Below are 25,054 nucleotides of genomic sequence, written 5' to 3'. Positions count from 1 at the left end.
TAATTTTGGCTGCTCCTACAGTCGGGAACAATATCTACCGTCCTAAACAGATATCATCCTCCCCTGATGTCCATCGAGCCCGTTCCCCCACTTCTTACACATTTGCGACTGCCAACATCATTTGTTATCCGAAGACTGAAAGAAATAAAGAACTCGGTAAGTGTATGCAACTCCCATGAACCTCACTTCTACTTTTAGTCTTCTTGTCGCTAATCTGGCTAGGAAGAGTGCGATCTTCATCAGCTTCGTTAATTCGACCATCCTCGTCCTTTCCTCAAATTTGCTTCAGTAGAAACAATATGCCCAAGTCACGAAGACCCAAGATCTCTTTACCGGGGTGCTCAGTCCCTGTGGAATACGTCTTCGCTGACGCGGCGCTTTTCACACAGAAATGGTGGTCGAATGTTGTCAAACTGGATGCTTTCTGGACGGACCTCGGCAAGCACCTTTCTCAATCAATCATTAGGAAAAGAATCATGATCGATATCAAAACAGAGACGGAGGGGCAGAGCCATTCACAACAGAAGCGGGGCCAGATGACAAGCTCACATCGTGACCAGTCCGCATCTGTTACAGCTAGTAGCCCTGAAGTGGGCGGGAACAGAGCGGAAGATAAGCTGGACGTTCAGGAAGAGCTGGCGAGAGAAGTCGAAGAGCTCTGGGAAATGGCTGCCGAGGCTGGAGATACCTTGACAGGCGAGGGCAAACGGTCTCGCAAATCGACTGCCAATCGCTGGGTCGAGAAGGTTGAGTGCGTCAGGTGTGGGCAGTCTTTTCCATGGTCCGAGTTGGATTTCGACGCCTCCAGCAACCCAATTTGCACCAAATGCATAGATGCCGTCCAAGCAGAGACGAATGTCACCGCCAAGGTCCCCAAGGCACGAGGCGAGTCGCAAAAGGCCACTCGCAACAGCCAATCTGCGAGGCCAGCAACGAACGTAATCAGGGTCGCGGATGACGTGGAGCCGGTTGAGATACAAGCTAGGGGGATGAACACCATTCCGAGGCCAAGTCACAAAAGAAACCGTGAGGACAGTGGCCAGGTGGTGACGATCCAGGGCCGCGAATTTCTCGTGTACGTGGATCAGGATGGCAAGGCTCAGTTGGTGAAGCTCGAAGAGCAGTCGAGCAAGCGCGTCAAGGCGTTGGGAGAGAGGTAAATGGGCAGCAACGGCCTTGCGCAGAAGCGTGGCGGATCAAATAAACATTGCACCTTTGATTTTGTGACCTTGGTATCTGGTTGAAGCAGCTGAGCATATGGGTTAGTTACACTCAACACTTGGTCCAAGGAGAAATATTGTTGTTTGGTAGAAAAGCATTTCGGATCAACATCTGAGCTCGGAGGACAGATTGTTCGTGGAATAGCTCGACCACCTATTCGACACGTATTGGCTTTCTTTGGATTACTGGGACTGGACACTACCTGGTATGCTTTTTGACAAGGCTGAGTCGCCCGGTAGTTAGTTACTAGAGAGCTCCTATTAGCGAGCCTAGACCGCTATCTTTAGGCTATCTATGCGGTTAGTGGGCGCTAGTGGGTTGCCTATTATTGCCCGTAGTGACTTGCTTTACTAAGCGTAGCTGGAGTGGATGACGCCCGCCACTTTGACCAGCACCGGCCAGATGGCCGCGCCGAACTGCAATATCGCCTCAAGGGAGATTCAGCCAACGTCATCTGGTGGTCCCCTCACCACCCTCATTTTATTGTTATATACACACCAACTCTGTAGCGAGATGCTCTGCCCGAGATCCCTTTCTTCAGTATCCAGCACCACCATCTACCAGCATGATTGACCCGGACGACGAAGACGCCAGAATGGAGCGCATGGCCTCCAACAACCCTGCCATGACAATCCCGGCCAGCCAGATGGTCTCGCGGCCGGACTTCAACCGCCTGCGCTCGCGGAGCAGCAATACCCAAACCCAGAAAGTGATCCGCCGATCCGACCCTTCAGGAGACACCGAGTCCATCACGACCGTCTCCAAGTCGTCATCGTCGCCGTCGTCGCCGTCGCCGGATGCGCCGCGCTCCAAGTACGACGTGGGCTGGCGGCGGGTGGTGCGCAACTTCTCGCCGTCGTGGTTCAGCGTGACCATGGGGACGGGCATCTGCTCGCTGCTGCTGATCACCATCCCCTTCAAGGCGCGCTGGCTGTACTGGCTCTCGGTGGCCTTCTTCGTGCTCAATAGCGCCCTCTTCGCCCTGGCCTTCCTCGCCTCGCTGCTGCGCTACACGCTCTACCCGGCCATCTGGTCCGTCATGATCGCCGACCCCAACAACTCGCTCTTCCTCGGCACCATCCCCATGGGCTTCGCCACGTTGGTCGAGAGCTGGATCTTCCTGTGCTGCCCCTACTGGGGGTACTGGAGCGTGTGGGTCGCGTGGATCGCGTGGATGGTCGATTCCCTCGTCGCCGTCGCCGTCACCGTGTCGCTGCCCTTCCTGTTGATGAGCCAGCGCGACTCGCAGGGCCTGGACAGGATCACTGCCGCACAGCTGCTGCCGATTGCGAGTACCATTGTAGCTTCTGGGGCAGGTAAGCATCAACTCCTCAACCCCCCTCCCTTCCCATACCCCGAAACCACGGGCTGTCCGTTTGCTACTTGAAGGAGCGGTAGTGGTGTTGATAAACTGTCTCTAGGAAGTGAGATTGCCGAACTGCTCGATTCCCCAGACCACGCCCTGGGGACGTTGATCACTTCGTATGTAATGTGGGGTATGGGTAAGTACTTTTACGAATCCTGTAGCGACGCCTCTCCAAAGACTTTGCCCTCAACTTAACGTCCATCTCCCACGCTTGGCCCACTGCTAACGAAGAGACAGCAACTCCCCTCGCCATCACGGTGCTGGTCATGTACTACCAGCGCCTGGCCTTGCACAAACTCCCGCCGCGCGAAGTCGTCGTCTCCTCGTTCCTTCCTCTGGGCCCTCTCGGAATGGGCGGCTACACGATCATGTACCTGGGCAAGGTGTCGCGGCTCGTGTTTCCGCGGGTGCACTTCTTCCACAACCTCCCCGTGGCAGGCGACGTGGTCTACGTGCTCGGTTTCTTCGTGGCGCTGATCATGTGGGGGTTCGGGCTCTGCTGGCTCGTCTTCGCCCTCGCGACCATCTACTCGACGCGCCCGTTCCCGTTCAACATGGGCTGGTGGGGCTTCACGTTCCCGCTGGGCGTGTACGCCATCTCGACCATGACGTTTGGCGTGGAGATGCCGAGCGAGTTCTTCAAGGTGCTCGGCACCATCTTCAGCGTCGCCGTCATCATGCTGTGGTGCGTCGTCGCGGCGGGGACGGCCAAGGGCGCCTGGAGCGGACAGCTGTTCTATGCCCCGTGCTTGAAGAATTTGCCTGCCAAGGGCGACGACGAAGACGCGAATAAGGACGATGGAATGGCGGATAAAGAGAAAATGCCCGGGCGTTGAAAATGTTCCTGCGTTTTGCCATTTTCCACTCAAGTCACCACCTCGGTGCTAGTGAGAACAGAGTCGTGCTGCTGAAGCCAGGGAAGTCGTGACTGTGTCTTGGATGACCATGGCCAGAGCCCAGACGCTCCGAGCCGCAGACAACATTATTGTTGCGAAGCAATGGTTTGAGACTATGGGGACTGCAATTTATGCCAGTATCGTCAGAGAGACAAAAACAATCAAGCTCAAGCTCAAGCTCAAGCTCAGAATCCGGCACCTCCTGTCCCATGTTTCAACTCTCAGCTGTCTAGAAGACATTCACCATATGTTCGGGGTGGAAAAATACCCTTACGATCCGGGGCATGGTCTCCAAGACTGTGAGGAGAGATGGAGTGAGGCCATCACGAGGGGCCCACGAATAGTACGCGTTAAAGCCCTTCGGAGGGGACTACTCACGCATGCCAGTGTCCTCTGGCATATGAGGCTGAAAGGTTTGGATGGAACATATGTTTGAGGCAAGAGTCAAGGAGAAGGTTGTCAACTATAGGAAGGGGTTATGTATGGCATCGGTGCCCCTGTGCCTTGACACAGTGGTTATAAACAGCCGTTTCGTGATGCCATAGGAATTATGAACAGCCACAAACAAGAACACAACGTACGTCGCTGTCAGGCGCATGGTCGATGGTCTCCACATGGAAAGCCTTGTACATATGCACCTCCTATCCCGAATCTAATAGTAGAGCGCTTTCTGCCACCAGGCACAGCGACGGTTGACGTCCGGGTCAGTCATGTGCGTGATGCCCGTGACGTTGAGGACGGTTTCGACCGCACCCGAACCGTAGAGGGGGAAGAAGGGCACGCCGGGCCCGTTGGCGCTGCCCGTCTGGACAAAGTCGACGATGTACCGCTGCAGCTCCTGCGCGACGGGGGCCACGACGCCGGAGCCGTTCACCGCGCCGTTGAAGAACGTGTACGGCACGTCCTGGCCGTGCAGCGCGGGTGGGACCGCGAACTGGTACTCGGCGATGTCCGCGCCGTAGGCCTTGCCCATGTAGTTGACGTTGCAGGTGAAGTAGCCCTCCTGGACGATCAGGGTCGCGCGCTCCGTCGGCGTGCGGTACGGCAGCGAGGAGGACGAGCCGTCGTAGGTCGCCGGGTACAGCGTCCCCAGCAGGTAAGCGACCGCCGAGTCGGAAATGTCGGGCAGGCTGAGTCGCAGCCAGGCGGCCTCGTCGGCGTCGGTGCGGATGCGCGGGTCGCTGAACAGGGGGCCCTCGTTGGTGTTGTGGCCGGCCATGACCTTGACCGCCTGCGCGAACTGGCCCCGTGCCAGCAGCCGGCCGGGCTGGTCGGGCACGAAGGCCCCGTCGACGACGGGGCCGTAGGTGAAGGCGCCGTAGTTGGACAGGCCGACCTGCATGGCGTTGGCGGCCATGACGACCGAGGACGGGAGGTCGCGGGCGTCCTCGATCGACGTCACGTTGAGCAGCGCCAGGAACGCCTGCGTCGTGTTTTCCTTCTGGAAGTTGCTCGAGACCGGCAGCCAGGCGCCCGACTGGGGGATCGCCTGCTGGAAGGGCACCGGCTTCAGCCCGCCGTACGCGGTCATCTGGTGGATCACCGACCCGCCGCCGGCAGACTCGCCCATGATGGTGACCCGGCTGGGGTCCCCTCCGAACAGGTGAATGTTCGTCTGCACCCACTCGAGCGCCAACCGCTGGTCGTACAGACCGGCGTTGGACACGCCACCCTCGGCGGCTTCCACCGTGGGGCCAGACAGCCAGCCAAATGCTCCGAGCCTGTAGTTCAGCTCGACGAACACGATTCCATCCGAGCCGTTGGTCTGGCTGGTGTGGATGAGACCGGACGGATTGCCAGATCCCGCCTTTGAGCCTGCCGTATACCCACCCCCGTATATCCTGCGAGAAGGCCATGTCAGCAATATAGGTCGACTCTATGGTCGTGACCATGACGGGTCCGACATTCCAAAAGACATCCCCATTTCAGTCGACCCACCGTCACAGCGACACAAACACGTCCCAAGAGCAAAACTAAACTCACCAGACAAGCACCGGAGCACCCTTGTATCCACTGGTCTTGTTCTGTGCCTTGTCAAAAACAGACTTTGGCACAAACACGTCGAGAAACAAGCAGTCTTCCTTGATCCTCGGGTCAGGCGGAGAAGGCTTTGGCGGGTTGGCTTGGAGCTGGGCGGCCACGGCGCTGTAGTTGAACGGCTTCCCCGCCGCGAAGGCGGCAGTGTATGCCTCGCCGATGGCGATCCAGTCCGGGTTCGCCTGAGGGCAGATCGCGCCAACGCTGCCGTCTTGTACGGTCGTGTTGCGCCCCGTCGGAGGCACGGGAGCTGCAAAACGAAGCTTGCCCAGTGGTGGCTGGGCGTAGCGGATGTTGCTGAAATTGTATACTTGACCTGTAGCCTGTGGCCAGCGTAGCCGGCTTAGTCAACTTTGGTTTTGCTTTGATGGATTGTGGGAGATGGCGTACGTTAAAGGAGGATGCTTGCTGTATCTGGTAGCCTAAGTCGACCTGCGGCAAGCTCTGCGCGAGGACCAGACCCCAGAGACCCCAGCAGCTGGAGTACAACCAGGCAAGTGTTAGCGTTGAGATTTTCATAGCTACCACGTACGATGAATAGAATACTTCCCTAAGAAGCTCAGGGATGGATCGAAACACAGAAGCAGAGGAGACGCACGCACCATGATAGCAACCGTCCCGGACGTTTTTATATGGCCACGTTCCCTGGCCTGGTTAACACGGCACCGCCTTTTGCAGGCAAGTCTATAGCTATGTTCACCTCGGTGTAATTTGATCTCGTCTGCGCGGGGCTACCATGCATCCTGTGACACTGGGCTACATGTAAAAGCTGCGAGTGAAACGGTCTCGGCAGTTGGATATGACGCCGGGAGGACGCATCATCGACGCAATATGATCGGCTCGGATCTGGCAGCGGATAATACGGCGAGGACAGTCCTCCACTCGGATTGCTAGGTGGCATACGAGAGGACGCGAGCGAGATATACCCCGCGTTGGTGGAGTGTTTCGAGATCCGTCGTGCAAAGGATCATGCGAGTATTAGAGTTGGGAGTCCGTCCACAGTGCTAGAATGTGGGTGGTTAAGGGTACGCAAGTTGCACAGAGCTTGATTGATGGAGTTTGTCCGGTCCTGGAGGTGCTTTTAGCCTTGCATGGCTGGCACTAGGAGTCGATGACGCTGGCATGGATCGAGGGTTGGGAAGGGAGAGTTTGCCACTGATGTTGCCGTAGCGGTGTTCATTGATGGTAGAGTTGACTTTCTTTAGAAGAGTCAAAGGCGGTCTCTGCCGCAATCAACTCTTAAACCTATACTGAAGAGGCTCATTCCACGACTCTCTGGGTCGAGGAGAGTGACCGACGTGAAGAGCATATAAATGGTGGAGTACACGGGCCATAGCTCGACCCACAGCGGAGAAGCATGGCAAAAGCTTGGTTTGGTTAGCCGGGGTTAAATCCGGGGGTTAGCCTATGCCTCACTAGGCTTTATATAGATCCCGCCATAAAATCCCTTTTTCTTTTCGACTTCTGCTCCGTGCCGAGGAAGCTGCGCTGCGGAGTATTAGGTGATAGGCCGCTATATCAAAAGAGGAGAAAGGCTCCTTCTCAGGCTTCCTTTTCAGGGCAAAGCCTCGTTGTACCAACAGTCCGGAAAGGTCTCGGCGATATAGGACAATGACTCGCTGAGCCAGATGACATACATAAATCCACCTATCGAAGCACCCTTGGAGCCGACACCAAAATGAATATGGTAAAGCAACTATACGAAGGGGCGCCTTAACAGATTGTGTCCGCGCTATGTTCTTATTAGACTTCTGGCGCTAAGAGATTTATCTAGACAATTACGTTGTGGGAGTAGTCTTATGCTCTACAGCAAGCCTTTCCATAGAGTTCTGCCGCGAATTCCGTTGCGATGCTCATGGACGTTCGCTATCTTATATCCCGTGAACTGGTGGCTGTCACCAACTAGACCATGGTGTGCCGCGCCGAAACCACGAGCACAACTAGACTATGAATTGACGACGAATCTACCGTGTGGACACGAGCTTGGTGATCCCCAAGCACAACGACAATCGACGGATCTATTTGGCCACGGAGCCTTCATACTTCCTCCTCCCACCCCTTCCCCATTTTCTTTCCGATTCTTTTCAATTGCGGCCATTGCTCGATCTCACCAGATCAGATTCACGCCAAGCTATCAAGATACACTCTCAGCGACCCAAAGCATCGTAGATGGCCTGATACAGTGCGCACCGCTGATCGATCAGATCAGTCTGGTTCTGACTGAGAACCCTCAGGTACGGCCCTTGGGCATCCGGCCCGTCTTGAACGCGCACGCCGCCGCCCAATTCGCCCATGGCGGCCGGAACCTGTGGCCAGGGCGGTGCGGCTGGCGTCGCCGCGGAATGATCAGAGCCAGCCTGAGACGAAGAATTATAGTACGGATCCTTTGCGAAGTCTGCCCAGACCTTTTGCACGAAGCGGCTCAGACGCCGCTGGAACGCCGTCGCGCCTTGGAGAGGGTACGTGCCGAGCACGATGCCGATCTCGCTCGAGTGGTAGACGCCCGCGTCGGGGAAGATGTCCGTGTTGGCGAAACTCACGTTGTAGTAGTACCGGTAGCTGGGAACGCCGACCTGCGCGGTTTCCAGGTGCACCAGGCGCGCGGGGCACTGGAATATAAAGTCCGTGTACACGGCGCCGAGCTGCTCGAGCTGGGTGCCGAAGCCGACCCCCGGAGGGCCGCCGAGCGGGTACGCGGCCAGCAAGGCGGAGACCTGCGTATCCGTGGCCGTGGGGAAGAGGCCGCGGATGAAGGAGGCCGAGTCGTTCGCCGTCACCGAGTACAGACGGCCCTCGTTGGCGTTGGTGCCGCCCAGGATGGGCACGCGGGCGATTTTGGAACTCTGCGGCGTCGAGCTCAGACGGTTCGACCGCGCCGTGTCGGCGCTCGTGACATTGTCAAACACCGGTATCCATGCCATGCGGTTGATCTCGTTGTAAGTTTTGATGGTCGTGGCGGGTATGGAGCGCATGCATGCTAGGATATCTGCTGCGGAGGAACAGTTCATAGCCGTCACGAGGGTGTTCCAAGAAGCGGACGGATCTGCCGGGCGGCCTCTAAAGGTTGCAGTGCCGGACTCCATGATTGCAGCGCGGAAGGATAGAGGGTTGGGTGGTTGAGTGATCAGGGCATCGACGCTGCGAAAGTGTGAGAAGGCAATCAAGGACCCAAACTTCGCCTGTATTAAGCACTGCCAGAGACCCAGGAGACAGTCACACAGATATTGCCGCCTCACCAGTATGGGACTTACCTTTCGGCGCCAGCGCTCTCTCCGAATACCGTGACTTTAGCAGGATCTCCCCCAAACGCAGCAATGTTGCGCTGCACCCAGTCGAGGGCGAGGCGTTGGTCCAGCCATCTGTGCATTGTCGATCAGCAATAGATCAAGCACGATTTCACACGATAACTGACCCTGGGTTGTTCTCCGTGATGGGTATCTGAGATGACGCAGGGAACCCAAATACATTTGTGCGATAGTTGACCACGACAACGACGACGTCCTGACTCGCCGCCAAATTCGACCCATCGTAATGCGGCAGCGAATTCGAACCGTAGAGCAGCCCGCCGCCGTACAACCAGACCATGACCGCCTTTAGCTGCTGTTTTCCCCTAGCTTTGGGAATCGGAGCATAGACACACAGGTTGAGACAGTCTTCGCTTTCGCCAGCCGGAGGAGGAGGTGTGTTGAACCACTGCAGGATCAGATTCCTCCGGGACAACGGGTAGTTGAACTGCTGCACGCATGCTGGTCCATACCGCGACGCCGAGAAGGGAGTTTTCCAGGGAGCTGGTCGCTGAGGCGGACCCCATCTGACCGGAGGCGCGGCGAAGGGAATGCCCAGGAATGCGTTCAACTGGAGTCCGGAGGTGTTGTCTGTTTTGGTGATGCCAACCACGACCCCAGAGTCGATCTCAACAGAAGGACGGCCATTCGCGGAAGTTGGATTTCCAACCACAATCAAAGCGCAGGCAATGATGGTAAGAAAGGCAGCGCGGAGAGGAGACATGCTAGCCACAACCACAAGGCAAGAGAGCAGTCGCCTGTGGTGCCTCACCTGGGCACTTCGGCCACATGGTATATATAGACGCAATCCTGCCCATTGCGACCTTATGATGATCGTGCTTGGGATTTGCCGCAGCTTGGGTTTTCTGGTGTCACAAACTCCACTTACCTCGCTTTTGCAACGGTATGGACCAAGAGACCTCTCAGATATGCCGAACCAGAGTCATGCGGGGTGCAGACGTCGCTGGCTAGTTCCTCTTGGCTTCCATCAGACTTACCTGGGAGCAGTATAGAGCACAATGAAGCCAAGGTCGGAACAGGGAATACTGGAGGTGCGTGTTGTAACCTGTCCGCCGGAGGTCCATATTTGATGAAATGACTTCGCTTGGCAGAAGAGGAGAAGTGTGTTATATAGTGTTCCGGTGGACATATACGCCCGAGACGCCAAGGCTTGGAGGAGATCTGGAGTTGCAGGAAATCTTTGTTACCTGGTTGAGTCCCATGGGGCGATCCTCTGTAAGCCCGGCAGTTAGTCAAGTATCAAGCGCTCCGACCGAGGCGTCCTCGGTACTGGCTAGTTCAAGAGCATCTGAGAGGGCGTCACAGCCAGAACTGCATATCAAGAGCACATCGGAACTCGTCGTTGCCATTTTGTATATCTGATATAATTTTGTGGATGGAAAAGACCCGATCACACGCCTCCCGTCGGGTGCGTGGGATCAATCCATTTCACGCCCTCAGGGTTTTCCGCCGGGACGACATCAGGCAAGTTCACCGCAATCGCCTCGCCGTCGCTCCTCATCAACACACACTCCAGCTCTTCGTCTTCCTTCGCATTGATCTCCTGGTGTGGCACGTAAGGAGGGACGTATATGAAGTCCCCCGGCCCCGCCTCCGCGGTATATTCCAGCCTGTCGCCCCATCGCATCCGTGCCTTGCCTTTGACCACGTAGATGACGCTCTCCAAATGGCCGTGGTGGTGGGCGCCGGTTTTGGCGTTTGGGTGAATCTTGACCGTCCCGGCCCACAGTTTTTGAGCCCCTACTCTCGCCGTGGTTATGGCGGCGGCGCGATTCATTCCTGGCGTCTGGGCCGTGTTGGCGTCAAGGCTGTCTCCGGGAATAACCCGGACGCCGCTTTCTCTCCATCCATCAGGTGGTTGATCGCTGGAGGAGGTTGCTTGGAAGAGATGGGCTGGCCCAGAGTGGGAGTGGTCGTGACCATGGGAATGATGGTGAGAATGGGAGTGGGAGTGCTGCTCGGACATCTCCACGACTTTCGTTTTACTGTTTTCCTTGAGATGAAGCTCGGCGCAGTTGGATTGACAGAGGGTCCTTCGAAAAGCCTGGTATCCCTGCAAACCTTTATTTTAGCCCTTGTTAAATAGGAAGAAACTTGTTAGCTGGGAGAATTGCTGCCAATGTTTTGCAATGGCAATGTGTGTATGATCAATCACCTGAGAGTTGGAGAAGAAGCGAGCCTTTGGCTTGATGTTCTTCCGCGGGGCCGATGTCGCCATAATTTCGTGTCTTTGGCTGTTTAGACCACAGTACCAATGAGAAAGTGTACGGTGGGATGCTTTTTGCATACGCTTTTTCACCCCTCAGCTGTCGACGTCAGGTCCGTTCTTCCCTGTGAAGCTATGCTCTTTTCCCTCCACGAGCTTGGTGTACCACTCAAGTGTGGTTGGCCGGCCTGCAAATGCGGGTAGGGTTTCGAATCGACAGCGTTTGCTTCCCTGCGAGAGAGTGACCCAGATCTCGAGCAGAAATGTCTCTTCCTCGACTGTCCCATACGGCCCTTCCCCTTCTGACGACCCTGATAGGCTCTGGAGCACTTATTGTTGGCGTATGGAGCTTCATATCTCCTGCATCAGCTGCGGTAGCGTTTGGGGGATACATGGTACGGGTATTGGAGGCACCACCGAGCCCATCAAAAACCAATAGCTCGAGGCACATGGTATACGTCTATCCTCAAGGTGTTCGCAATTTTGCCCTGGGGCTATCAATCCTGGCTCTTACGGCGTACTGGCAGCTTGGACGACGATGTCAGAGCTCGGCCATGGCCCGGTTGACTGTGCAAAGATGTCTCGGCATTGTCATCGCTGCGAACGCGTTGACCCCGATCGTGGATGCAGTGGTGAATCTGTGGGCTGCAGAGGAGGGCAAAGAGGGGGATTTGGACAGGAACGCTGCGCGGTTGCACGCGACAAGGTCGGTCTTTTGGGTATTGGGTGGTCTCTGGTGCCTGTTCGGATGAGAGCGTGCCGTGTGCGTTGATCTGTTCTGCGACTCGTGACTCCTGTGTCTGCCGGGTGGTCAGCGTCCCGCAATGGTGGTAACTGTCTGACTGTTGTGCTAGGAATTCCTTTTCGTGCAAGTCTCACCTCAGTTCCACGAGTATGTCCCTGTTGCCTGTATAGCGCCCTTTTGCTGTTACAACTGTGTTTCTGGCTCTCATCCTAGTTGACGGAGCAGCTGCGATGAACGTTCGCCGGCGTGAAAGATTGTGCCTGGCAGATTCGACACATCGGTGATCAATGAGAGGCAGTGATCTCTGTTCAGGGACAATGTGAATGAGCGAAGGGAGTGAGTGGGTTGGCCGTCATGACGGGGATTTCGGGGACGCGAAGGAATCGGGAGCAAGGGTGATGAAGCAATATAGCAATTGTCAACACGACATTCCCAACAGCCACCACGAAAGCGGACAACAACAATCACCCTTCTCCCCACACACAGTTGCCATTCTACACTACTGCTCTTCTCCAAGGTCGAGCGTAAAGCCCAAGCGATGATGAAAAGCATTCAAGAACAAGACCTAAAGACACAATTGATTCAGTAAGTAGGAACAAGCAACATGGTAAGGGGAAGGGGATGGCATAGCATATTGAGGTTCCCTCCAACCGCCCACCTTCCAGTCCAGGCTGCCTGGCCAGGATCTGGTGTGAACCAGAGCCCAGAAACAAAGAGAAGAAGAGAGACCAAACAAAGAGAGAAGAAGAGGGGAAATAGCTCACACACGCCCTGCTGGACTGGAAAGGCGCCTCAGTTTTGCCTACGCTACGCCTTACCTTGGGCAACTCGAGGGAAGGAAAAAGAAAAGAAAGAACAAGCTGCAAAGAATCCGAAAAACGAGGGGGTTAATATAGTTGAAAATCGAGGTCTACCTTGGCGAAGGTTGATCTTAGAGAGATGCTTGTGTTAATTGGGGAAGGTGTAGAGAGAGGGTGAGGTTGGCGAAGATCAGTATAGTGAATCTCTATTGAATCCTGATGGGATCACGGTCTGGTTGATTGTCCTGCTTGATCAGCCGTGAAGTAGTTGATCCAAGAGGTCCGACGGTGGTTCCTTGAATGGTACAGCCTCGTCGAGAACATCTGCTGCTCGATCATGCGACAGCCTTGTGCCGGAGCTTGGACGAAGATCAAATATCAATGTCAATTCATACAGTCAGTGTAGGAATAGCCAACACTATGAAAGGAATTCGAACACGGCCTCACAGCTTGATGCCGCCTCCATAGTGCAATCGCCAGTCTCGTTGCCGCCGTTGCACTCCCAAGCCGTTGGCCCCTTACCAGTTCCTCAATCTCATGATAAATCCTGTTTACATTTCCCAAACAATCTCATCATCGCTACACCCAGATACTATCCCCACAATTCGTCACATTAAAGTCGCATCCTAAACCTGCTTCCTCACCCAAAGCCCGAAGCTGCCCGAGAATAACGTCCCCTGGAGCGGGACCATCCATCAACGTATCCTTCACATGAATAACATGTACTGTCACACCTTTTAGAGGCTCGGGAAGCTTTTCCCGCTGGTAGTTTGCTGGACCGGAGAGGGAAGATGGGTGCTGGTGATTCTGAACCGTCGAGGTTGTTGTTGTTGCCGCCGCGAGTGCAGGGTCGCTCGATGATGGGACTGGCACAGCGGCCGAATCGGCTTGGAAGGTGACATTGCGACCGCGCCCTGGAGTGGGCGGGGCAGCTGCGTGGTCGCTCTCTCGCGGCTCATGTGAACGCTTTCGGCGGGTCGACGAGACCGATCGGTTACCCACGTACCCGCTGGGAATAGGTTGTGGTGAAGGCAAGCCGTCAAAACTGGCGCGTGCGAGTTCGGGCGTGGAGGCTAGATCTCCATTCATTGCCCGTTTTCGTTTGCGTTTCAGCTCTGAGGGTGTCGGTGGCTGTCGCATCATCAAATCAGGTACTGATGAGGCTCCAACGGGCCGACCAGGTGTTTGCCCGTCTAGGAGCGCGTCGGTGGCGGCACCGTCGTTGGAGGTCTTCTGTTTTCGCCGATTCAAGACACAATTGGCTAGGAAGGTGAGCTCTGCAACCAGGTGCCTTGGGCAGAGGTGCCCATAAAGATCCTCGTTGCGCACGCTGTCATCATATGAACACTCGATGAAGATGCCTTTGAGCATTCCACTCGCAACTTTCCCAGCCGCGTCATCCCAGACGATGTGGTTGCGAGGGGATAGACTGACCGAATCGGGCTCAACATCGCCAAAGATCAGTAGCTCGTTCCCCGTCGCATCATTGCGAATGAAGAACGCGGAACTTGAGACTGGCTCAAACAGATGACAGTTGTCCAAAATGTTCGAGGCGAGAGGTCCGCCGGGCGTGACTGGACCAGCGGACATCTGGACTGGCCCAGGCGGATAGGCACCGGCATTTTGTGACTGTTGTTGAGCGACCGCGGCAAAATAACCATGATCGTCTGATATCCGCGACAGTCTTCTAGATGGAAAGTTGTAGTCGGGTGGGTACCCGAAAGAGTCGCCATGCTGAAAGGATGCGCTGTGTGCCCTTCTGTGGCATTTGCCGTGGCTCACGCTCCAGCACTTGGTAGCCAACCCGTCGCAGACGTTGACATAACCTCGAGATTCGCCCAGTCCTAAACGAGGATTTCCACCCTCGATCAGCCGTCTATAGGTCACGAAGCCAACTCCATTCCCCTCGTCTGACAAGTTTGGCCAAAGCCAGTCATTGAATATGTGATTCTTGATGGCCTCGATGGTGGACGGCAGAGCCACAATCGCTTTGGCTTCCCTGCCATATTCGAGCGCCGGTGTGTTGATTGCCATGCCCGAGAGGTGGTCTAGATGCGGATGCGTGATGAGGAAGCCGTGGAGAATTTCGCGGAAGATGTACAGTGCATTGGCCTTTGCACTGATATTGGGAAAGCGAAGGCCTGCAAAGGGGCCCTTTTCCAACAGTTGCGAGTATCCCTTGGCCGGCACTTTCTCCGACATCAGTGGCATTTCTCTCTGAAGGATGCGGATCATGCTAGACAAGTGCGCTCCCGCATCCACCGCGATCATGGAACTCTTGCGCCATTCCGACTGCGGTGCCCTCACCAACAACCCTGTGATATTGTCTTCTCGAGGTCCGCCTGTAGATCCCTAAGCCGACGGTCAGCCCCTGCGACATTTCAACACCCTAGTGTATGTAGCTGCGAAGAGAGCTGGACCCGCGTGTCATGGGTGACCAGTAGATGTATAGCAGGACATGCCCTCACTTACCAGCACGATCACCTGAAAAGAAGCCTCCTCCTTGTTGCCCAATTCGCGAGGCTCCGGGCCTGCGTCGCGTGAGGCATGATTTCCTCGCATCGAGGACTTTTGCCTTCCCACCTCTTACAAAGGTCTTTGTTTGATTGTTTGCCGCGTCCCGCTCTTGCACTGCTGTGGCTCGCTCCACAATGCCTTTGTTTCGCTGTCCGCAAAGCCCTGTGATTTCGGTCTGGTCTGGGGTTACTCCAAAGTTCGGGACGAGTCTCGGGAAGCTGCTTCAAACCGGAGCCGAAACAGCTCGGGAACGGGTGGAGTGAGGATGAAGATCAGCTGCAGCAGCTGAGGGGCGGGGGGTGCTGGAGGGAGACGAGTCCTGGATCTTTGCGTATGTCGACTTGTCAATTACTCGAGCGGGATTTCACTATATGTAGCAGGACCGAGGAGGTTGCGATCGTTGGAATGTGAAGCAACAAACATTCAACGCAGGCATTGTCTAGGGAGGTATTTTCCAGAGTCGCACAGGCCTTCGGGTCGCAGGATCAACGTAATAATGATAAGGATAGACGGAGGTTACAGTCCAGAAACGAACGATATGCCCAAAGTCAAATCAAGGGGAAAAAGCATGTTCATGCCAATAGTTCAGCTGTCAACATCCTGCATGCCGCATATTGGAGAGAGATAAACATTCGTGGGTGGCCGCCATGGCTGCGTCATTCTTGGAATTTATGTTCGGAGACGGCTGGGAACGAGAAGGTTGGATGAAGAGCAGGAGACTTTACAGCCCTCCGCTTGACCCCTAACGAGATCATGGCCTCCCGATGGGTTCTAGGACGAACTGAACACGAGGTGAAAGCAAACCAAACGTGCAGGCGGCCTCAACGGTCGCCCAAATCCATAACTAGAAGGCATATCCAGTCGATTGGCCAGTGGGTGGCCAGCATCGTCTCTCCTGAAGCTTTTGCATGACGAATTTCTTTCATAATCAAGCATGCAGCTCCTGAGCGTCGCCTTGTGATTCCCCAGGTCTGGCCGCGTCGGGATGACCATGCATGAAGTATCCACATCTGCTGCGTCCTGGAACTCTGACAGATGGACGCGCTCTGTCATAAGCAAACTGCGGTTGACAGGAGGTCAGCCCTAAATGAACCACGCCTGCTACAGTAGTATTACTGGAAACGGAATCATTCAGGTCATATTTGCACTCATGCTCGTAAAGGATATTTATTTCATGCTCAGGGGTATCTCGTCATGTATGGCTGGGTCCTGCCGCTTCGCCCACAGCAGCATCGTACGTGGGAATGGGTGGTCCTCCTGTCCGTTCGCGCAACAACTCTTGCCTCTCGTCTTCGTCGCCGTCCCCACTCGACCTTCGACTCCCTGGAGGACTGCTATACTCGGGAGGCGGGATAATCTGCTGCCCAGCAGGCGTATTCTCCACAGGCTGGTTCTGTATATCTCCGATGTCCAGAAGCGCGTTCCCCTGGCTGGGCAAATCCTGTGTCGATATATGCGCCAGTTGCGCTAAAGATATATCCGTGGCTGACCGGACGGGCCCAGGATTGCCAGCTGGGAGACCAAGCCTTGCCAGGCCACTTCGTGTTCTCGAGTGTCCAGGCTCGTATGTCGACTGCCGCGTTCCTTCTCTTCCGGTCTCGAGCAGGATGCTACCTTGCTCGCTCCCATACGGTGGAGGTGGTGCAAGACTTCCCGTCATAGGTGCCAACCCCCATTTCTTGACATTCGCCTCGATAAACACAAACCCCATCTGACCAAAATTCACATGCACGTGGCAGGGCCCGTTGGCGCCGACAGTCGGGAAGAAGTTCTGGGTCTTTAAGTTGTGCGCAATCTCGTCTAGTTTTTTCCCGTTGCGTGTGAAGAAAATGCTGCCGGTTCGAGGCCGGTATCCTACCCCGATCACATCTCCTTGCACGTAAGGTGGACCATAGGTGCTTGCGGTAAACGGTTGGTTGTAGCGTCGATGTCCCGTGGAAAGATATGCGACCGATGTTTTATGGAAACCTGATCAGTCAGCACCTGGAATTTTGGCAGCCCATGGAAAAAAGACAATGCACTTACCCGGCAATCTAAACAGAGGGTATGGTTTCGTGGTCATACCAATGCTGATCAGGCTATTCTCCGGCTTGTCGTATATCTTAGCCTCCCAGTAATACACTTCGTTTTGCTTGGGTACTGGCAGATTGCTCTGTACACTGCACTCTGAGTCAAAGAACTCGATTTCGGTTCTCGCTTCGACAAAGCAGTTGGCGATTTCCAATTCCGGCTCAAACTCCCACGCAGAAACACCTTTTTCTTGGATCGCCAGAAACTGCGACAGCGATATATCAGTCTGCACGGACTCTGGAGGATTCGCTTGTATAAATGCTGTGTCGCCGTCAGAACTTGAGCGAGAGTGATTGACTTATTATGGGATTAGTTCATACCTTTTGCTCTTAAATACTCGGCCCTCTGCAACTCGTCCATCGTCTCCAAGGCCTCGGCCTCTTCCTGCGCAAAGGCTTGCTCATCGTCGAACTCGCCGGGCCGGCCTATCCGGTCTAACAGGATACGGCCACGAGATGTATATCTGAAGAAAAAGAAGATTGCAAGAACAAGCACCGCAACACCAGCGGAACCAAACGCAGATAATAGCCCGATAAGGATGCCGCGGCCAGTTGCACCGCCATCACTGATATTTATGACAATCGAGGTAGGTGAGCCATCGGGACGGGGTCTGAAAGGAAGTGAAGGCCCTTCCCGCCAGTCATCATGCCCGGCGAAGGAGGGTGAGGAAGGGACGGAGGTCGGATCGGAGGATAATGGCGTGGTAGGATAAAGGGAGGTTTGAAAGGTCATCGTGAGTCTGTCATATTGCAGCGTTTCTCCGCCAGGACGCATCGCTCAAAGAATGAGCCCAACGATGGAAAGATGGAAGGAAGAGGAGGAAGTAAGAAGACGTCAAAAGGTGGCGAGAGGGTGATGTACGGCAGCGGAAGAGCGAAGAAGCCAGGGCGAAATGGCGCAGGCGGGGATGCAGTTAGGCTAATCGATCGCAGAGAGAGCGGGCTGGTTGAGAGGTGCGGCCGTGATAAATCTGGGATTTGCCGTCAAATCAATAGTTGGAAATCAAAATGCAATCAAGTGCAATGCCTCCAAGAGGACGAGAGGCAGAATACCACCATCTTGGGTTTTGGGGGGGATTTGCGGACTTGTTGGTCACAGGTGTTTTAGGAGTTTGAGTTGGGGATGAAGGGGAGAGACGCGGATGGAGAAGGGGATGCAGGTGAAGGGGTCGAGACACGAGGGACACAGGGACTTGCTTCTGGTGCTTCCCATGGCAGCGGATGAAACGCTGCCAGCGGCAGGGCCAGAAGAGCATTTGGCTTCGTTGGTGCCGTCAGTCTTGGGAGTCTTTGGGGGGGCAACCCTGCGCCTAGAAGCTCACCAGCCCCCCCTGCTCACCAACAATTGGTTGATGGCTCCGGGGAGCCCAAGGGAGCCCAGGGACGCCAAGCAGCACCGCTCCAGTTAAAGGGTGCCTCCGACGTCAGTAGCGACTCCAGTGACTCCGTGCCAACCACAGCCTTTTTACATGCATCATGCACCCTTCCCGATCTGAAAAATCACCGTCCGCAGTCGTGGTGGCATCCAAAGAGCAGCATATGAAACACGTCAAGATTGATCCTTATAGTAGATAGGGAAGTGCTTTTGAGAGTCCTGCGCTTCGGTTTGGTTAGTTACATGTTGAATCAGCCTAGCACGGAGCACACAGCATTGGTGACACAGAAACTGTATCTATCCGACAAGGCTGACTAGCTGCCACTCCACACGCGTCGATTCTAGTTCTATCAGTCTAGATTTTGCTGTCCCTCTTCCTCGCTCTCCAGCCACTGAGTGTGCTGCCGCCATCAATCTCAATCACATTGCCCGTCATATGGGCCGATGCTTTGCTGCTGAGGAACAGGACCAACCCTGCAAAGTCAGACGGCTTGCCCACTCGTCCGGTGGGTTGTCGTTCCAGCAGGGTGTCCATGTACTTTTGAATGCCAAAGTTTGTCATTCGAGATGGGAAGACACCACTGCGGTTGTAGGTCAGCATATACGCGTTCCCGATCAAGGTGCATGACAGGGCAAACTTACGGGCAGATGCAGTTGACCATGATGTTCAGTGGGGCCAATTTGGACGCTTGCAACTTGCTGAGGTGAATACATGCAGCCTTTGATGGTCCGTCTGTATCGAGATTGTCAGTATGGGTTTTCCATATGCAATTTCAGGGGACAATCATACAGCTGAAGGTGCCGTGACCCGGTGCAGAAAGCCCCCCGTCTCCGGTTGTGGTGACGTCGCTCGTCTGGATTCCGGCCATGGAAGCGACGTTGATGACCCGCGAGGGCATGTCGGCGTTGGTACCCTTGAGCAGCAGATCGTGCAATCCAACGGTCATGTAGAAGATGGACTTGACATTCAGTGACATCAACTTATCCCAACCGCTTTCTGGGAAGTCGTCATATGGAGCTCCCCATGTAGCACCAGTGTTGTTGACCAACACCGTCAGACGATCCGTTCGCTTCTTCACCTCGTTGACCAGACCATCACAACCAGCCTTATCCTTCAGGTCGGCAACGATGTATTCGCACTTGCCCGGTCCCAGAGAGTTGAGCCGGTCTGCCGTCTTCTTCAACTCGGACTCTTTCCGACTGGCAATGAAGACCCGGGCACCGTTCTGAATAAACCCTTGAGCTGCCATTTCGCCCAGTCCGGTTGCTCCTCCGGTGACCAGCACTACATGGTTGCTGACATCGAAGAGTGAGGAGATTCGGAGATCTGCTGTCGAAGTCATGGCTGCTCCCGGATCGTAGTGTCGTTTCAGGCCTTTTGCTTGCCACGGGTCTCGGATTCTTTTTGGGTTTGGGGTTTCTCAAGAAGAGCAGAAGTAAGATCCAAGAATATTGGGAAGTAAATGTTGCAGGTGGTGTTGGATCCGCGGCAAAAGGCCATTCTTGGAGTTATCGATCGGCCGTGATTGCCAACCAGAAGCCTCGGCAATGGGGTGCTTCCCCAGTTTCTTGGCATCCGAGACCGCACTGCGTCTGCATCTGTAGTGATCCGCCGTACCCACTGCCAAGACCATCCTTCGAGCCAAGCAAGTGGCAAAAACATTTCTCCGCCGCCGTCTCCTCTCGCCCCAACAGCTGATGCAGCCATCCACGTTCCACGTTTCGATGTGTTTCAAGATCCCCCTCGATCCTTTGTATTGTCCCTTCATGGTCTAGACTCTGAGCCCAGTCTTCAAGGATTTTTTGCTCTCCACCATTCAGCACTCACCACGAGTCACGAGATGCAGGTCGCCAGGAACTCATGCCACTACACCACAAGTGTCATGACTCATGGGCGCCTGGCCGGCCCTCTCATCCGACTGGTGCACGCCACTCCGTTTATGACTCTCACACCACAAGGCCTGTTGTGCCTGTGTGGACGAGGACGACAACGCAGGCATGCCCAACAAGTCGTCATGCTACCCTCGTTCTGACTATTAGCCGCCTGCTGAGTTTCCTCTCTGGGCCAGATCTAGGTATCTCTCATGTGACTCACGCTACCTTTGTCGCCATCGGCAAGGCTCATGCATGGATCGGGCATATATACCTCGCTCTCATGCTGGGTATCACTTTCCCATGCTTTATATGATTTCCCATTAAACTTGTCCAGCTGGCACTCACTTGATCTCGCGACAGCATTCCCTTCGCTCATGCTCATCTAGGCTTCCCACCCAGGAAAGCTCCTCATTGCAATGGCACACAAACACAACCGCAGGCGGGTTCGCCCTCGCAACCGCAACCATACCTCTCTAAACCCCATCTTTGAGATGCCAGACGAGCTCTCGGCGCCGTCAGATTCTTCCGCTCTTTTTCCATCCTCTGCAAACACAGACATACAATCTCCCATGGCCCAAGCCCTGCGCACTGCGAACCCTAGCGTTGCCTCGAGACATTGGTACAATCGATATGTTGCCTGGCAAACCCGCGAGAAAGCTCAAAGCCGTGAAGCTGCCACCATTGAGGCCGAACAGATCAAACTATTCGGAGGTTATCCCGGTGACGATGTCGGACTCTGCTACAAAATGATGGAGATCTTTGAAGGCATGAACTGGATCGACACGCTGGACTAGACGAGGATATCTCACAGAAAAAGAACTACAAAAAGAAAGGCATTGACATCTTACGGAACAAAGCATCGATTCTGTCGAGAGACGGCATTGAAAATCGACTCACAGGAACGGACGCAGCTCAAGTTCGGCTTGTAGCAATGAAGGCCTTTTCCGACACTCGAGCGGAATGGCTGGATTGGTCCATTTATGCTTGAACCCGTCACTGCTGAGGAAGGTGTATCCGTTGGGAAGTGGTGACCGGTGCTCGCGCATTTATCGAAGGGAAGGATATGCGTGTCTATACACCGCGCTTGAGCTCGTTGCCGCGGAATCGGTGCATTGTCGACAGGAGATGGAGGATCTATCCACTCGGACTGCTCTTTATGTACTCTATGATATCTCCTCTCATAGTATCAATAGAGTTCCTCTCAGAATTCTCCTCTCATTCGCTTCTCGTATCTTTCTGGAGTGTGGCTTGCTGGCCCGTCCGACGCCACACCAGGTGGGCTGACGGGGGAGCTTGGCTGGAGCTTGGAGTTGCTTGGGCATCTTATTCGTGTATCAGAGCAGACCATGAGGATGGGAATAGACTTGCAATTCAACATTCCGCCTCTCTTGGGCGTCTGCCGTGGCCATTAGCTATTGCTGCTGCTGCTCGATCATCTCGATCTGCGGTATCACAGCAGCTGATCCCTGTCGTCATGGTGGCTTGCAGCCACATTTCAACGTCAGCCAAGTCACTTAGCATCATTTAGTGTGACACCCGATTTCCCAGTTGGCACTTGTTCTTTTGCGATCTGCATTCCAAACTCCAGTCCGTGGGTTCACCGTCACCCGTTTTCGTGCAAGCAACGGCGTCGTGCTGTCCGAAAACAAGGCAAAGGCATCTCTCTTGGGGATGGAAATGACATCCACTAATATGCTAACACAATTCCCACTGCGTCATTCACGGCCTTGTGGCACAGGGCGAGAGAGCGAAGTTGAAATACTTCGTCTTCACCTCGCTGCATTCTCATCACTTCGATTCCACTGACATCGAGCAGGTACGGCAGTGAACGTCTGCAGTTGCCCGACATCAAGGAGAGGTAGCCTCTCCCTTTTCTGACCTTCCCTTCAACTAATTCCCTTCTTCGCTCTGACACATCTGCTCTCTGCCCCTCTTATTTGATCAGCACCCTTTCTTTTCGTACCTGATATCCATCCCACCGGTCAAGATGGGCCTCTTTTCGCGCCGAACTCACACCCCAGCAGCAAACGGTCATACCAACAACGGCCATGCGCTTCGTCGTGAAAAACGAAACCGTCGGGCAGTTTTCGACATTGACTCGGGCGACTTCAACCGCAGACCGAGCTTCGGGCAATGGTAATCCCTCCCCGCTCGTCACCCATGGCAAAAGATCTGACAAAGAGGCAGGCTCAAGTTCACATGGCTGGATCTTTTGACCATGGCTGCCATGGGCGCCATCGGCCTCGGAGTCTATGAAGCCAAACCTGCTCCTAGCCGCTCATTCCCAGTGACGTTTTCCGATGGAGAGATCGTCTATCCCGAGTTCGCCTATCCGCTACGCCATGAAATCGTCCCAATCTGGCTCGCCGCCCTCCTTGCCTCGTTGATCCCAATCTTCATCATCCTGTGCATGCAGATTCGCATTCGCTCTTTCTGGGATGCCAACAATGCAATCATCGGTCTCCTGTACTCTCTCATTGGAGCGGCAGTATTTCAAGTGTTTGTTAAATGGCTGATCGGCGGATTGCGACCTCATTTCTTAGCCGTCTGTGACCCAGACCCGGCATTGATGGCTGCGCACCCTGGCCGAGGGTTCCAGAATATCATGTTCCAGAGAAATATTTGCCGGGGCGATGTCGACCAGATTGACGATTCGCTCGAGTCCATGCCATCGGGCCACACCACCGCGGCGTTTGGTGGCTTCGTGTACCTCTACTTCTACCTCAACGCCAAGCTGAAAGTGTTCAGCAACCACCACCCAGCATTCTGGAAACTCATTGTAACTTATGCTCCCCTGCTCGGTGCTTGCCTGATTGGTGGCGCTCTTACCATTGACGAATATCACAACTGGTATGACGTCTTTGCTGGCGCTGTTATCGGGTCTGTTTTCGCCATCTCGAGCTACCGCATGGTATATGCCTCAGTCTGGGACTTCAGATTCAACCACATCCCGTTGACCCGTCATACTCCATTCTCCTATGGTGCAGGGGCAGCCGGTGCCGGAGGGTTTGAAACCGCAGTCTTCACCAGACAAGCTGGGTGGGGATACGGAGAGCATTATGGCGGTGCGCCCTTCGACGCTGCTCATGGTCTCCGAGGGCAGGCGGCTGGGTTTGACACGGGCGCAGTGCATCAGGATCGTTACCTTAATAAGAGCGACGCAGATGTGGAGCGCGACGCCGGTCTTCATTCGACGGCTGGGCCCACGAACGGTTATGGGGGTGCCACTTCATCTGTCAGAGACCCTCCCGCTGCCCTGACCAACGGCACGAGTAGCCACGGCCGGAAGAGCCTGGAGCGCAAGCCTGTGCCCAATTCAGCATGATTTATGAACAAATGGACGAAAGATACACGATGGATGCGAGTTTGGATGCATTGCAAACGGTGAATTGGAGTGCTCATTGAGGCTTCTTAGTAGGGCCGCTTCAAGTAGCATCTGCAGCAAGGAAACGATAAAACTTGAGTACTACTCAGGCATGTAATAATGTGATAACAGGTATTGATGAGACCAGGATGCTCTGATCGATTTATGGCTGTAAATTCCTACCTTGTCCTCGCCCAGCCTCGTTCTTGTTGATGATCAGCGTCACGACTGTATCGTCGACCCGTGCAATTCCTTTCGGACCTTGAATGCTTCAAGCAAAGTCGCCTTCTGCTGCCACGTCGTAAATGACAACTCAACATTCTCTACATTGGTCCTGCCATCCCTGCACTCTTGCTCTGTTGCCCATACATAATCCACATGCTCGTTCGGATCTAGCCTTACCTGGGCCGGGCCAGCAGGAAACGCATCGCCTCCCTCCACCTCCACGAGAAACTCAAACTTACACACTCGCTTCCCACTTCGCGTGAGAAAGACGTGGCCCTGGCCCACGAGTGGTCCGATGGCTGTCGCCACCAACCCGGCTTCTTCCCACAGCTCCCGAGCGACGGAGTGCAGGATGCTGGCGTCTTCGAGGTCGCTCGCGCCGCCCGGCACCTCCCAGCGAAGAGGCGCCGAGTCGTGGGCCGCGCGCTGGATGAGGAGGACCCGGAGGTCATTGCTTCCGTTGTCGTTGTTGTCGTCGGTATGAGCGGGGCCGGCGGTATCGGTCGCGGTGGGGCGTCGAGAAAAGACATGGGCGCCCACGGCGACGTATTGGTAGTCTAGGCTCCCCGAGATTGTGGCCTGGTCGGCGATGTATGTCTGGAATGGCACCGCGAATGACGACACGGAGGGGTGGGAGGTGAATGTGAATTCCGGACAGGGGATGGTGGAATTGGCCATGACTGACTGTCCTTCCTGGTCTCTTGGTCAGCATTGCATCGAACGAGGCTGAATGCAGGCCAAGTCTCTGATCGACTCACCCAGGTTGGGAAAGGTGTTGCAGCGCTTAACGACCCCGGCCTGTCAAGATCGGATGTGAGACTTCAAATCAGCCAGCGCCAGAGCCTCCGTTCTACCTCCTATTGAATCTTGGGGCGCTCAGTTGGGCGGTGTGCAAGCTATGTTTCCCCTTGGGTTGAGTTGATGGGAGTCATTGAGCGAGACGAGGTGGTGGTGGACGCTAAGCGGGCTCCAGCAGAGTAAAATCCGCTCGGCGCTCGCTTGGGGTTCACCCCCTGACCCTGACCATACCGCTTTAAAAACCATCACCTCTCG

At 54.9% G+C, this 25,054-nt stretch overlaps 10 protein-coding genes across 10 annotated transcripts; 5 read left to right on the top strand and 5 right to left on the bottom strand.

The window, feature by feature from the left end:
• Positions 1 to 299: 299 nt before the first annotated feature.
• PV07_02703 (uncharacterized protein) lies at positions 300 to 1,160 on the top strand (the record flags this gene model as incomplete). Its single annotated transcript, XM_016389332.1, has 1 exon — positions 300 to 1,160. One exon carries the CDS (start codon positions 300 to 302, stop codon positions 1,158 to 1,160), a length of 861 nt encoding a protein of 286 aa, XP_016251234.1.
• Positions 1,161 to 1,626: 466 nt separating this feature from the next.
• Positions 1,627 to 4,121, top strand: PV07_02702 (uncharacterized protein). Its single transcript, XM_016389331.1, has 3 exons — positions 1,627 to 2,537; positions 2,643 to 2,723; positions 2,825 to 4,121. The coding sequence occupies exons 1-3, from the start codon at positions 1,787 to 1,789 to the stop codon at positions 3,421 to 3,423; spliced, it is 1,431 nt and encodes a 476-aa protein (XP_016251233.1). The 5' UTR covers positions 1,627 to 1,786; the 3' UTR covers positions 3,424 to 4,121.
• Positions 4,122 to 10,141: 6,020 nt separating this feature from the next.
• PV07_02701 (uncharacterized protein) lies at positions 10,142 to 11,027 on the bottom strand. The gene has a single exon (XM_016389330.1). It carries the CDS (start codon positions 10,789 to 10,791, stop codon positions 10,216 to 10,218), a length of 576 nt encoding a protein of 191 aa, XP_016251232.1. The 5' UTR covers positions 10,792 to 11,027; the 3' UTR covers positions 10,142 to 10,215.
• Positions 11,028 to 12,380: 1,353 nt separating this feature from the next.
• Positions 12,381 to 12,728, top strand: PV07_02700 (uncharacterized protein; the record flags this gene model as incomplete). The annotated part of the gene is made up of 1 exon (XM_016389329.1): positions 12,381 to 12,728. One exon carries the CDS (start codon positions 12,381 to 12,383, stop codon positions 12,726 to 12,728), a length of 348 nt encoding a protein of 115 aa, XP_016251231.1.
• A 213-nt stretch (positions 12,729 to 12,941) lies between these two features.
• Positions 12,942 to 15,841, bottom strand: PV07_02699 (uncharacterized protein). Its single transcript, XM_016389328.1, has 2 exons — positions 15,049 to 15,841; positions 12,942 to 14,928 (listed from the first exon to the last, which is right to left on the bottom strand). The coding sequence occupies exons 1-2, from the start codon at positions 15,136 to 15,138 to the stop codon at positions 13,156 to 13,158; spliced, it is 1,863 nt and encodes a 620-aa protein (XP_016251230.1). The 5' UTR covers positions 15,139 to 15,841; the 3' UTR covers positions 12,942 to 13,155.
• A 341-nt stretch (positions 15,842 to 16,182) lies between these two features.
• On the bottom strand, positions 16,183 to 18,366 carry PV07_02698 (uncharacterized protein). Its single transcript, XM_016389327.1, has 3 exons — positions 17,484 to 18,366; positions 17,119 to 17,424; positions 16,183 to 17,061 (listed from the first exon to the last, which is right to left on the bottom strand). The coding sequence occupies exons 1-3, from the start codon at positions 17,935 to 17,937 to the stop codon at positions 16,286 to 16,288; spliced, it is 1,536 nt and encodes a 511-aa protein (XP_016251229.1). The 5' UTR covers positions 17,938 to 18,366; the 3' UTR covers positions 16,183 to 16,285.
• Positions 18,367 to 18,695: 329 nt separating this feature from the next.
• PV07_02697 (uncharacterized protein) lies at positions 18,696 to 20,250 on the bottom strand. The gene is made up of 3 exons (XM_016389326.1): positions 19,328 to 20,250; positions 19,180 to 19,270; positions 18,696 to 19,118 (listed from the first exon to the last, which is right to left on the bottom strand). Exons 1-3 carry the CDS (start codon positions 19,878 to 19,880, stop codon positions 18,893 to 18,895), a joined length of 870 nt encoding a protein of 289 aa, XP_016251228.1. The 5' UTR covers positions 19,881 to 20,250; the 3' UTR covers positions 18,696 to 18,892.
• Positions 20,251 to 21,475: 1,225 nt separating this feature from the next.
• PV07_02696 (uncharacterized protein) lies at positions 21,476 to 21,940 on the top strand (the record flags this gene model as incomplete). The annotated part of the gene is made up of 1 exon (XM_016389325.1): positions 21,476 to 21,940. One exon carries the CDS (start codon positions 21,476 to 21,478, stop codon positions 21,938 to 21,940), a length of 465 nt encoding a protein of 154 aa, XP_016251227.1.
• A 269-nt stretch (positions 21,941 to 22,209) lies between these two features.
• On the top strand, positions 22,210 to 23,919 carry PV07_02695 (uncharacterized protein). The gene is made up of 2 exons (XM_016389324.1): positions 22,210 to 22,548; positions 22,600 to 23,919. The coding sequence occupies exons 1-2, from the start codon at positions 22,400 to 22,402 to the stop codon at positions 23,735 to 23,737; spliced, it is 1,287 nt and encodes a 428-aa protein (XP_016251226.1). The 5' UTR covers positions 22,210 to 22,399; the 3' UTR covers positions 23,738 to 23,919.
• Positions 23,886 to 25,006, bottom strand: PV07_02694 (uncharacterized protein). Its single transcript, XM_016389323.1, has 2 exons — positions 24,760 to 25,006; positions 23,886 to 24,694 (listed from the first exon to the last, which is right to left on the bottom strand). The coding sequence occupies exon 2, from the start codon at positions 24,677 to 24,679 to the stop codon at positions 23,999 to 24,001; it is 681 nt and encodes a 226-aa protein (XP_016251225.1). The 5' UTR covers positions 24,680 to 24,694; positions 24,760 to 25,006; the 3' UTR covers positions 23,886 to 23,998.
• Between the last annotated feature and the right edge of the window lie 48 nt (positions 25,007 to 25,054).

The sequence above is a fragment of the Cladophialophora immunda genome (assembly GCF_000835495.1).
Source record: "Cladophialophora immunda strain CBS 83496 unplaced genomic scaffold supercont1.2, whole genome shotgun sequence".
Classification (NCBI taxonomy): Eukaryota; Fungi; Ascomycota; class Eurotiomycetes; order Chaetothyriales; family Herpotrichiellaceae; genus Cladophialophora; species Cladophialophora immunda.
Note: the sequence above shows the minus strand (reverse complement) of the source record. Positions and strands in the feature narration are given on the sequence as shown.